This window comes from Chiloscyllium punctatum, chromosome 11, assembly GCF_047496795.1.
Source record: "Chiloscyllium punctatum isolate Juve2018m chromosome 11, sChiPun1.3, whole genome shotgun sequence".
NCBI classification, from domain to species: domain Eukaryota; kingdom Metazoa; phylum Chordata; class Chondrichthyes; order Orectolobiformes; family Hemiscylliidae; genus Chiloscyllium; species Chiloscyllium punctatum.
This window is the reverse complement of record NC_092749.1, coordinates 14,775,703-14,788,168: the sequence shown is the minus strand read 5'-3', so window position 1 is coordinate 14,788,168 and position 12,466 is coordinate 14,775,703. Positions and strand designations below refer to the sequence as shown.

Below are 12,466 nucleotides of genomic sequence, written 5' to 3'. Positions count from 1 at the left end.
GGTGCTGAGCTGGAAGGTTGGAACTGGGGTGAGGTGGGGGAAGGGGAAATGAGGCGGAAGATGAGGCGTTCTTCCTCCAGGCGTCTGGTGGTGAGGGAGTGGCAGTGAAGGAGGCCCAGGACCTCCATGTCCTCGGCAGAGTGGGAGGGGGGAGTTGAAATGTCGGGCCACAGGGTGGTGTGGTTGATTGGTGTGGGTGTCCCGAAGATGTTCCCTAAAGCGCTCTGCTAGGAGGCATCCAGTCTCCCCTATGTAGAGACCGCAATGGGAGCAACGGATACAATAAATGATATTAGTGGATGTGCAGGTAAAACTTTGATGGATGTGGAAGGCTCCTTTGGGGCCTTGGATGGAGGTGAGGGAAGAGGTATGGCGCAGGTTTTGCAATTCCTGCGGTGGTAGGGGAAGGTGCCAGGATGGGAGGGTGGGTTGTTGGGAGGTGTGGACCTGACCAGGTAGTTACGAAGGGAACGGTCTTTGTGGAAGGCAGAAAGGGGTGGAGAGGGAAATATATCCCTGGTGGTGGGGTCTGTTTGGAGGTGGTGGAAATGTTGTCCGACGATGTGGTTTATGCGAAGGTTAGTAGGGTGGAAGATTAGCACGGGGTGGGGGTGGGGGGTGTTCTGTCCTTGTTGGAGGGGTGGAGTTTGAGGGCGGAGGGGCGGGATGTGGACCAGATGCGTTGGTGGGCATCTTTGACCACGTGGGAAGGGAAATTGCATGCTTTGTTTACCTGCCTGGTCCATTTTATACATAGGGGGGAGGTCCCATTTCTGGACATCCGTTTGACTGACAGCGGAGCAAACCAATCCTTGCGTGGAATGCGCTGGCGCAGCTCAAACCAGTCGGACAAGGAAGGTGAGGAGCTGACAGCGAAGTGATTTCAGCGAAATGGGGAAGGAAAATAGATGCTGTCGCATCTTTGGAGCGAAAGCGGACACGGCATATTGATCCATTGGGGTCTGGAACATTGGCCCGGGGAGAGAACATTGATACATTAGGGTTTGGAACGTTGGCCCGGGGAAGGAACATTGATACATTAGGGTTTGGAACGTTGGCCTGGGGAAGGATCATTGATACATTAGGGTTTGGAACGTTGGCCCGGGGAAGGAACATTGATACATTAGGGTTTGGAACGTTGGCCCGGGGAAGGAACATTGATACATTAGGGTTTGGAACGTTGGCCCGGGGAAGGAACATTGATACATTAGGGTTTGGAACGTTGGCCCGGGGAAGGGAGCCTGATCCATTCTCTTGCAGTGGTTATGGGAGGCGCCATTAGACACGCCTTCTCTGTGCACAGCGCGTAGGCGCTGCCTGCACTGTCCAGAGACGGGGAGGTGGAGAATCGCTGTGACGACGGGAATACACACAAATATACATTAATAGAGGCGGATAGGGATAAACAAGGGAAGCGGGGAGCCAGAGAAGCTTCAGCGAGGCGGATGAACCGAGCCCGGAGCTGCACTAGCCCCGGACCATGCCGAACCAGAAGAACGCCAAGGGCAGGAAAAACAAGCGCACCAACAGCAGCGGAGACGAGCAGGAGGCTGCGGCCGGAGCTGCCGCCTTGTCGGCCGGAGCAGCAGGATCGGCGGCTGGAGGCGCTGCTTTGGGCCAGTCGGAAACAGGCAACGATCACGGTGAGAGGGCAGAACCAGAATTTAACAACAAAACCCCTCTAAACCATTCCAAGTCCCGCAGGTCACAGCCTTGCAAAGCCTGTCGCTTTTCATTTTACAGCGGAGCAGGAAGCTTTTTTTTTGCAAAGTACTTTCAGTTTTGATGGAAAATATGCAAAGTGAGGCTGTTTTATTAAAAAAAGGAAAATATGCAAATAACCTCTGATATCAGCGTTCCTGTTCCATCCGATATCAGTGTGGTTAGGGGCCTCTGACAGTGTTCAGTATTTAAATTGGTTAGTGATTTGTCTCTAACAAAAACACCATCCCATCCACTCTCCTTTTATGCGATTGGGAGAGATTGGCCAATCAATCCACTGGGGAGAATGTCTATCTTAACCAGTTACAAGTATTCCCTCTTTAACCCACTTCTTGCCAGTAAGATCTGAGGGGGAAAAAAAAAGACTATTTTCTTTCTGCCCCGAAGGCGGGATTTTCTCTTGGGATGAGCCAGAATACCCTCTGGATGATCGGACGAGCTGTTCCACAACGGGAGGCGGTAACATGTGGCGTGACAGCCAAACTGTGCAGACAGGAGAGTTCATGGAGTACGAGGAACACTGTCCCAGTAACACTCCTGTTTTTCTAACTTGGGGAAAGTAATTGTGGCGAGCATACTGCTTATTCTTGCTTTGGGGCTGGGGTAAAATCAGCAACTTGTGGGTTACAAACTTTCCTGAGCCCTGCAGATGGTTCAGATGAACTAAAAGACCCATGAGTGGACATCCTTTTCGCTCAGCCGGTAGAGTAGCTGGCATTGTTTAATACGGGGGGGAGGAAGATTTGCATTTACATAGCGTCTTTCACAACTTTCAGTATGCCCCAAAAATGCTTTGCAGCCACTGGAGATTCTGTGCAGGTAAATCAACAATAAGGTTTTGTGGGGACTTGAGAGGTTAGATACTGGAAGGGGTTTCACAGAAACATTGAATTTTTACAGTACAGAAGGAGGCCATTCGATCCGCCATGTCTGTGCCAGCTATTCAGCTAGTCCTCTTCTCCATTGCCCTGTAAATTCATTGGTTTTATCTATGAATCCAGTTCTCTTTTGAAACCTCCTATGGAATCCACCTCCACCACTTTCCCAGGCAGCGCATTCCAAATCCCAACAACTTTCTGAGTTTCTGAGGTTTCTCCTCATCTCACTCCGAGCTCTCTTGCTGCCAATGACCCCGAGTTACTGACATAGCAACTCGTGGGAACAGAATATCTTCTTTACCTCTCAATATTGTTCACATTTTTCCCTGTGGGAAGTTTAATACCAAAGAGGACAGTGTCAGAATACGGGTGGGGGAGGGAACAGCATTTAAATTGGAGATTGGAATTTTTTTCTCTCATGGGGTAGTTAGTCTTTAGAATTGTTGTCTGCTGAGAGCAGGGGATTGTGTATATATTCAAGGATCAGAGATTGTTTGACTGACCGAGGGAGTTGAGGGTAACGGGACACAGGTGGGACAAGGGCAGTAAATACGTGAGATCACCCCCCCCCCCTCCACTCCAAGCCACTCACCATCCTGACTTGGAAATATATCGCCGTTCCTTCACTGCCGCTGAGTCAAAATCCCGGAATTCCCTCCCTAATGGCATTGTGGGTCAACCCACAGCAGGTGGACTGCAGGGGTTCAAGAAGGCAGCTCAACTAGGGACAGGCCATAAATGTTGGCCCAGGCAGCAACACCCACGTGCACCAAATGAATCAACAAATTTAAAGTAAGTGAAGTTAAGGCCAAAACCACATCTTATTGAATGGCAGAGTGGGCTTTGGGGGGGCTGAATGGCCTCATAAATAGCATCTCTAAAGTGGTTTAAAAAGGTCGAAGATATTTCATAACTTCAGAGTTTGTTACCAAGCCAAGTAAGGTGCCATTTGAGACAATGGACAATAGGTGCAGGAGTAGGCCATTCGGCCCTTCGAGCCAGCATCACCATTAATTATGATCATGGCTGATCATCCACAATCAGTATCCTGTACCTGCCTTATCCCCATAACCCTTGGTTCCACTATCTTTAAGAGCTCTATCCATCTCTTGATCCAGAGACTTGGCTTCCACTGCCTTCTGGGGCAGAGCATTCCGTATATCCACCACAAGTGACTGAGAGCTTTGTCGAAGAGGTTGGTTTTAAGGAGCAGGTTAAAGGAGATAAGAGAAGCTGCGATTGTTCACTGGGGAAAATCTCATAAGTGTATAAAAATGGGTGGTCTCTATTAGAGTGGTCAAGAGGTGCATTGTGATGAAGCACATGGTCAACAGGACATAGCTGGGGTGGGGGAGGTGTTGGCGGAAGAGAGGGATGGGTTTTGAATGATACGTTTGGGTGCGATTTGAGGGAAAATATTTTCACCCAGAGAGTAGTGATAGTCTAGTACTCACTGTCTAAGAGGGTGGTAGCAATCTGTGCATTCAATGGGCCCCAGCCTACGCTGTTACAGACCGAGGAACTGGAAAGAGAGATTAGACTGGATGGCTCCTTGTCAGCCAGCACAGATAAGATGGGCCAAATGGTCTCCTTCCCAGTTGTAAATGTCTGAGTTTGAGACTCGGCTTAGTTGCGAGGGAAATTGAATACAGAAGCAGGAAGGTTATGTTTGGCTTATACAGGACCCTGGTGTGACCGCTTCCGGAATACTGTGTAGGGAATTGGTCATCTTAGTTAAGGAAGGATCTGAATGCGTTAGAAACTGTTCAGAGGTTTTAACGGATGAACAACTGGAATGGGTGGATTGTGCCATGAAGAAAGGTTAGTTTATATCTATGGAGTTAAGAAGTGTGATACAAAATTTGATTGAAACATACAAGATCTTGAGGGCTCTTGACAGTGTCTGTGTGACGAGGATGTTTCCTATTGTTGGAGAATATAGAATGGGGGGGGGTGTCACTGTTTAAAATTACGTGAGAGCTCATTTAAAGCATGAACTTTTTTTTTCCTCAGAGGGTGATCAGTCTGAGGCAGGGAAAGCAGAGTCCTTGAATATCTAAAGCAGAGGTGGACTCTTGGTAAGCATGATTGGGTGAAAGACTAGGGGTCGGGGGTCATATTGCAGAAATATGGAGTAATCAGATCAGACGTGGTTGATCTAATGGCTGAGTGGCCTATTCCTGCTCCAAACTTGGATGCGTGTATGGCTGCTGTATTGTACGAACAGGCCACAATTGCTGAGATCCACCTGGAAAACTTTCGGAATGCTTTGCTGCTTCTTCCGGGAGCTGCTCTGTCACTGTGGTACCCACCCACCCCCAGCTACGTTTCTGCTTGTGTTTGAATCCAGTAGTGAGCAGCTGTGGGCGAGTTGGGAATGGGGCTGTTGGACTTCCCGACTATGGGAAGAGCTTTGAGTTGGACGAGGGACAGTGTCCATGGACTGACTGTCAGGATGGTCGGTGCTGGTTCGCACTAAACTGCAGCTCGCGCTTGTCTGACTGCACCTTCCCAACGGGACTCAGGATGGTCTGCTTTTTCTGCATGCTTTATCACTGCATATTACTGTCAGGGAAATACCCAACTGGGAGAGTGCAGCACAGTTAGCTAGAAACTTCCCCAGTCTTTCACAATTGTAAGCCTGCATTATTGGACAATATTTCAGAATCACCGTGCACTAACAGCAAGTGGAGTTTAGCCTAGGCTTGATCGTAGACCAATCAAGTCAGCCAGGGGTTCAGTTGAAGCATTCGAGAGGGCCATTGGCTGATTATTTTGGATTAATGTGCAAGGGTATGGGGAGAAAGCAGCAGTTTGCGACCAGATAATGATGTCTATTTAATGAGCGCCAGTACCCTGGGCCAAATGGCCTCCTCCTGTGCTGTAAACACTTACTTGATTTTGTGAAACAAGAACAGAAATTGCGGGAGAAACGCTGCAGATCAGGCAGCACCTGCGGAGAGAAAGCAGAGTTAACATTTTGAGTCCAGGGACCCCTTCGTCTGCGCAAGGGTCACTCAACTGGTAACATGAACTCTGCTTTCTCTCTCTCCACAGATGCTGCCAGACCTCATGAGTTTCACCAGCAATATTGGATTTTGTTTCCGATTTCCAGCATCCACAGTTCTTTTGTTTTATTTTGTGATTCTGTGAACTTGGCTTTGGGGCTGTCCTGACATTGAAAAGGCATACAAAAATGAACACAAGTACAGCAAACCTGTGAACAGATGCCAATGGGACCAGGAGTATATTGGTTGATCAGATAGTTTGGATAATCACAAGGGCCATGTAACCAATGTAAACACGCACACTGATTAATAGAAATGTAATGAGCGGGATATATACGTCATTGTTATACTTTATTTACAGCGCCAATCACTTAAACAATAATGCAACCTTACCTTAAATAAACTTACCGGCACAGACCCTTCTCTCACACCCCATCATTGACTACTCGGACATCTTGGTAGATTGTGGTGTTTGAGGAGAAAGTGAATCAACACAAAATTGATATTTTGTCTGGCCAGTTATAGAGTTGTAAAGCACAGAAACAGACCCCTCAGTCCAACTTGTCCATGTGGACCAGATATCCTAAATTAATCTCGTCCCGTTGGCCGGCATTTGGTCCATATCCCTCTAAGTCCTTCCTATTCATGTTACCCACCTAGATGCCTTTTAAAGGTATTTGTACCAGCCTCCAGCACTTTCTCTGGCAGCTCATTCCATACACACACCAACCACTGCATGAAAAAGTTGTCCTTTTGGTCACTTTTAAATCTTTTCCCTCTCACCTTAAACCTATGTCCTCGAGATTTGGTCTCCCCCACCCTGGCGAAAAGACTTTGTCTATTCATCCCATCCATGCCTCTCATGATTTCATAACCTCTGTAAGGTCACCCCTCAGCCTTTGATGCTCTAGGGAAAGCTCAAACCCTCCAACCCTGGCAACATCCCAGTAAACCTTTTCTGATCTCCTTTCAACTTTCATGACATCCTTCCTGTAACAGGGAGACCAGGATTGAATGCTGTATTCCAAAAGTGGATTAGTGGTGCTGGAAGAGCACAGCAGTTCAGGCAGCATCCAACGAGCAGCAAAATCAACGTTTCGGGCAAAAGCCCTTCATCAGGAATTCCTGCTGTGAACTGCTGTGCTCTTCCAGCACCACTAATCCAGTATTTGATTTTCAGCATCTGCAGTCATTGTTTTTACCTTGTATTCCAAAAGTGGTCTAACCAACTGATTGAGCCCTGCACACATTTACACTGAGGTAATAAAAATATAATTCTAATAATTCGATAGAATAATATAGTAAACTTTGAAATATTTGAGGTATAAAAATACTTGGCTGGTTTATCGAGGGTGCTGGTTAAGGGAAAGTTTGCTGTTCTTTAGCTCCTTGAACCCTGATGCGTGAACCTTTATAGAGCGTTGTTCTATAATGGGGCATCCCCACTTTCCCTGCTGTGGATCCAGTAATGAGTTCTCGCCTGTTGTTGTTCCACAGAGGCTCCGTGCGCCTCACCGCTGGTGTGCAGCTTTGGCAGGCCGGTGGAGCTGGAGAAGGACGATTACCAGCGTGTGGTCTGCAACAACGAGCACTGCCCGTTCGGCAACTGGATGCACCTGCAGTGCTTCTACGAGTGGGAGAGCAGCATCCTGGTGCAGTTCAACTGTATTGGCCGCGCCCGCAGCTGGAACGAGAAGCAGTGCCGTCAGAACATGTGGACCAAGAAGGGCTACGACCTGGCGTTCCGCTTCTGCTCCTGTCGCTGCGGCCAGGGCCACTTGAAGAAGGACGTGGACTGGTACCAGGCCCGGCGGAGGCAGGATGACAAGAAGAAGAAGGTGGGTGCCAAGGCTGGCGAGCCGCTGCCCGAGGAGGGCAAGAAGTGCAAGCTCAACCGGGCTCCCCGCTCCCACGATGCCCAGCGGCGGCACTCCACCGATCGGCAGAACTCTCAGGAGAAGGGGGCGGCTGGCGTCCAGGCTCCCAGCCACAAGGAGCACTTCAGGTCGCCATGCGGCTCTCCCCCTGAGCCGTCCCCTCCGCCCCCAGCTCACCCCTACCTCTCCTTCTCCGCTGGCGGGCCCCGCGGCTCCCGGCACCTGGGCGAGTTCCTCAAGACGGCGCTTCACGGTGAGCCCTGCCGCAAGCTGCCCAGCGGGGGCGGGCGCTACGGCCAGTCGGAGTTGGGTGCCGCGGCTCCCCGCCTGGGCGTCCTGGACTCTCCGGTGCAGTTCCTGCGCCGCCTGGACCTCTCTGAGCTGCTCACCCACGTGCCCAAGCACAAGATGAACACGTACCACGTTCGCATGGAGGACGATGCCCAGGTTGGCCAGGGTGAGGAGCTGAGGAAGTTCATCCTGGCTGCGCTCAGCGCCAGTCAGAGGAACGTGGTGAACTGTGCGCTGTGCCACAAGGTCCTGCCGGTCTTTGAACTCTTCCCACTGGTGGACGGCACTCTATTTCTCAGCCCTTCCAGACACGACGAGATTGAGTATGACGTCCCTTGTCACCTCCAAGGTAGGTGACAGCGGCCCGTTCAGTTCAGTGCTTCCTTTGTGCACAACCTTCTATTGCAACAAACACAGAAATTGCTGGAGAAACTCAGCAGGTCTGGTAGCATCTGTGGAGAGTGGCGCGGTGGCTCAGTGGTTAGCACAGCTGCCTCGCAGCACCACGATCCCAGGTTCGTTTCCAGCCTCTGGCTACTGTCAGTGTGGAGTTTGCACATTCTCCCCATGTCTGCGTGGGTTTCCTCTGGGTGCTCCGGTTTCTTCCCACAATCCAAAGATGTGGATTGGCACATCTGCAGATCAGGTGAATTGGCCATGCTAAATTGCCCATAGTGTTAGTTGTATTACTCAGAAGGAAATGGGTCTGGGTGCGTTACTCTTTGGAGGGCTAGTGTGGACTTTTTGGACCGAAGGGCCTGTTTCCACACTGTAGGGAATCTAATCTAATCAGAAAAGCAGTGAAGGGTCCAGTGACCCTTCTTCAGAACAGAGAGTGTGGTGCTGAAAAAGCATAGCTGGTCAGGCAGCATCCGAGGAGCAGAAGAATCAACATTTCGAGCATAAGCTCTTCATCAGGAATGAGGCTTGCCTGTGCTGTGAAAGAGATCATGCCAAAAACATCGATTCTCCTGCTCCTCGGATGCTGCCTGACCTGTTGTGCTTTTCCAGCACCACACTCTCGACTCTGATCTCCAGCACCTGCAGTCCTCACTTTTCCCCCTTCTTCAGGACATCCATTTATTTAAGTTTCCTTGGGTTGGTGGTGTCATTTCCTGTGCTGACATCATTTCCTATGCTGATGTCATTTCCTGTTCTTTTTCTCAGGGGATGGTAAATGGGTCCAAGTCAATGTGTTTGTTGATAAATGCATAAATAGAAAGCGGGCTACGTCACTGGTGCTTCATTCGGAGGCTCACTGAAGATGTTACCTATTATGGTGACGAAATGTCTGAAAACCAACCTTCCAGCTCAGTGAGCAAACCTACATCCAGAACCTCAACTTGAACTACAAATCTTCTCAAAACTTGCTAAATTATCTCTGACTTACACTTTTAAAAAAATTAATTTATGGGAGAGACTAACATTTATTACTCAATTTTAATTATCCAGAAAGCAGCTAAGAGTCAACTATATTGGCTGTGGAGTGACACATAGGCCAGTCCAGGTACGGATGGCAGTTTCCTTCCCTATTGGGCATTAGTGAACCAAACGGGATTTTCTGACAGTCAGCAACTCCAGATTTTTATTGAATTCAAATACCACCACATGCCATTGCAGGATTTGAACCCAGTTGCCCCAGCATTACCTGGTTCTCTAGGTTAACAGTCCAGTGATAATGCCACTGAGCCATCATCTCTCCGTTGTGATGAGTCTCTAACACGTGATTGCTCCTTGTCGAAACCTCTCTCTCCCTCTCTCCAGTCCACCTTGCCGTCCCCCAAAAACAAGAATGATGTGATTATGATTAGATTCCCTACAGTGTGGAAACAGGCCCTATGGCCCAACAAGTCCACACTGACCCTCCGAAGAGTAACCCACCCAGACCCATTTCCCTCTGTCCAATTAACCTGACCTGCACATCTTTGTGACTGTGGGAGGAAACTGGAATACCCAGACACAGGGAGAATATGCAAACTCCACACAGACAGTCACCTGAGGCTGGAATCGAACCTGGGACCCTGGTGCTGTGAGACAGCAGTGTTAACCACTGAGCCACTGTGCCGCCCCTATGGAGCTGCTTTATCATGAGAGTTGAGACGATCTGATCAGTTAATGTTCCAGACTCAGAAGATGGGTCACTGGACCCGAAACGTTAGCTCTGCTTTCTCTGATGTTGCCAGACTTGCTGAGTTCCTCTGGCAATTTCTGCTTTATTTTTTGGTCTGCGATTTCCAACATCTGCAGTTCTTTGCGTTTTGTTCGTTCAACAGCTTCTGTTGATCTAGCATCTTTTAATACAATAAAATGTTCCAAAGTGTTTCACACAATCACCTTTAGCAAAATATAACATTGAGCCACACAAAGTGATTTTTTTTTCCATTCATGGAGTTTGGGTATTACTGCCCCATCCCTAATTGCCTACAGGAGGTGGTGTTGAGCTGCGTCCTTGTACTGTTGTAGTCATAGAGTTAGAGAGATGTAAAGCATGGAAACAGACCCTTAGGTCCAACCCGTCCATGCCAACCAGATATCCCAATCCCATTTAGTCCCACCTGCCAGCACCCGGCCCATATCCCTCCAAATCTGTCCTAATCATATATGGTCACTCATGGTCCTCATTGGGGGGGGGGGATTTCCAGGCAAAGGTAGAGGACTGCAGATGCTGGAGATCAGAGTCGAGAGTGTGTATCGCTGGAAAAGCACAGCAGGTCAGGCAGCATCAGAGGAGCAGCAGAGTCGACATTTCAGGCAAAAGCCCTTCATTAGGGAACCAGGATTTTGACACTGTGAAAGTGAAGAAATTGTAGTGTATTTCCAAGTCAGGACAGTGAGTGGCTCAGCTGGGAATTTGCTGATGGTGGTGTTCCCATGTATCTGCTGCCCTTATCCTTCTGGATGGAAGTGGTCGTGAGTTTGAAAGGTGCAGTCTGAGGACCCTTGGTGAATTTCCCCATGCTCCTTGTAAATAGTACGCAGTTCTGCTACTGAGTGCCGGTGGTGGGGAGATGCTTGTGGATGTGGTGTCAATCAAGCGGGCTGCTTTGTCCTGAATGGAATCGAACTGGAGTGTGGCTGGGGCTGCACCCATCCAGGCAAGTGGGGAATATTCCATCATATTCATGACCTTTGCCTCCTAGATCGTGGACAGGCTTTGGGGAGTCAGGAAGTGAGATATTTGCTGCAGTATTCCCATCCTCTGACCTGCTCTTGTAGTTACTGTATATGGACAGTTGGCATGAAACAGGGAGACTTGTCTGTACCCCTTCTCTGTATACGTGTAGCTGTACTGGAACAGCTTGGCTAAGGCTGCGCATAATTCTGGAGCACAAGTATTCACTACTATTGCTGGGCTGATGTCAGGATCCATAACATTTGTGGTGTCCAGTGTTTTTGGCCATTTCTTGATGTCATGTTGTATGATTTGAGTTATAGGACAAATATTCAGACAAACAGCGTCAGAGAGCTGTGCAGCACAGAAACAGACCCCTCGGTCCAACTCATCCATACCGACCAGATATCCTAAATTAATCCAGTCCCATTTCCTAGCGTTTGGCCCATATCCCTCTAAACCCTTCCTATTAACTTACCCATCCAAATAGCTTTTAAGTGTTGTTAGTATACCAGCCCCACCACTTCCTCTGGCAGCACATTCCATACACGCGCCACCCTCTGTATGAAAAGGTTGCCACTCAGGTCCCTTTTAAATCTTTCCCCTCTCACTCTAAACCTATGCCCTCTAGTTTCAGACTCCCCTATGGTCAAAGAGGACGATTTCATGTATTTTAAAGGGGGTAAAGAAGGGGACTGTATTCAAGAACTGTTTCAGAGCTTAGGGCTCAAGCCTTAAATTTGGGTCGTTCTAGAGACCAGAATGGGTGGCACGGTGGCTCAATGGTTAGCGCTGCTGCCTCACAGCACCAGCGACCCAAGTTCGATTCCCGCCTCGGGTGACTGTCTGTGTGGAGTTTGCACATCCTCCTCGTGTCTGCGTGGGTTTCCTCTGGGTTCTCCAGTTTTCTCCCACTGTCCGTAGATGTGCAGGTCAGGCGAATTGGCCATGCTAAATTGCCCACAGTGTTAGGTGCATGAGTCAGGGGTAAATACAGGGTAGAGGAATGGGTCTGGGTGGGTTACTCTTCGGAGGGTCGGTGTGGACTTGTTGGGCCGACGGGCCTGTTTCCACACTGTAGGGAATCTAGTCTAATCAAAAAAATTGGAGGAAATGAAGAGATCTCAAGCTGGAACAGATTACACAGCCAGGGAGGGGTTGAGGCCATGGAAGGATGCGAAAACCAGGAGGAAATCTTTAAATTTGAGGCATTGTTGGACCAGAAGCCAATACAGTTGAAAGGACGGAGAAGTCATTGCACTGTTGCAATGAAACTGCAGTGTTTAACTCCACTTCCCCATAGCATTCACTGCTCCTGCTTCCTCATTGTTACTGAAACTGATTATAAGTAAATCCGAGTTGACATGGTTAAGTTTGGGGATTAATAATTTAATGATTAACTGTTCAAATTCCTCACCCCAGCGGAACCATGATTTCACTTTTTCAGAAATGAACAAAAGCTGGCCTCAAAACGTCTGGGGAATGGTTGACTGTCATAAAATCTGAATGAAACCTGGTGTTTGCACCAGTCTGCTAAAGCGTGGCTGCAGTTCAAGAACATTTGGCTTTTAGTAGGGT

General features: G+C 48.8%; 1 protein-coding gene across 1 annotated transcript in view; it reads left to right on the top strand.

The window, feature by feature from the left end:
- Positions 1-841: 841 nt before the first annotated feature.
- Positions 842-12,466, top strand: part of heca (hdc homolog, cell cycle regulator) — a 32,810-nt gene continuing 21,185 nt past the window's right edge. Inside the window, exons 1-2 of the mRNA XM_072580322.1 lie at positions 842-1,643; positions 7,106-8,125. Of these exons, the coding sequence (XP_072436423.1) occupies positions 1,481-1,643; positions 7,106-8,125 (1,183 nt within the window). The 5' untranslated portion in view covers positions 842-1,480. The remainder of the gene's footprint in view (positions 1,644-7,105; positions 8,126-12,466) is intronic.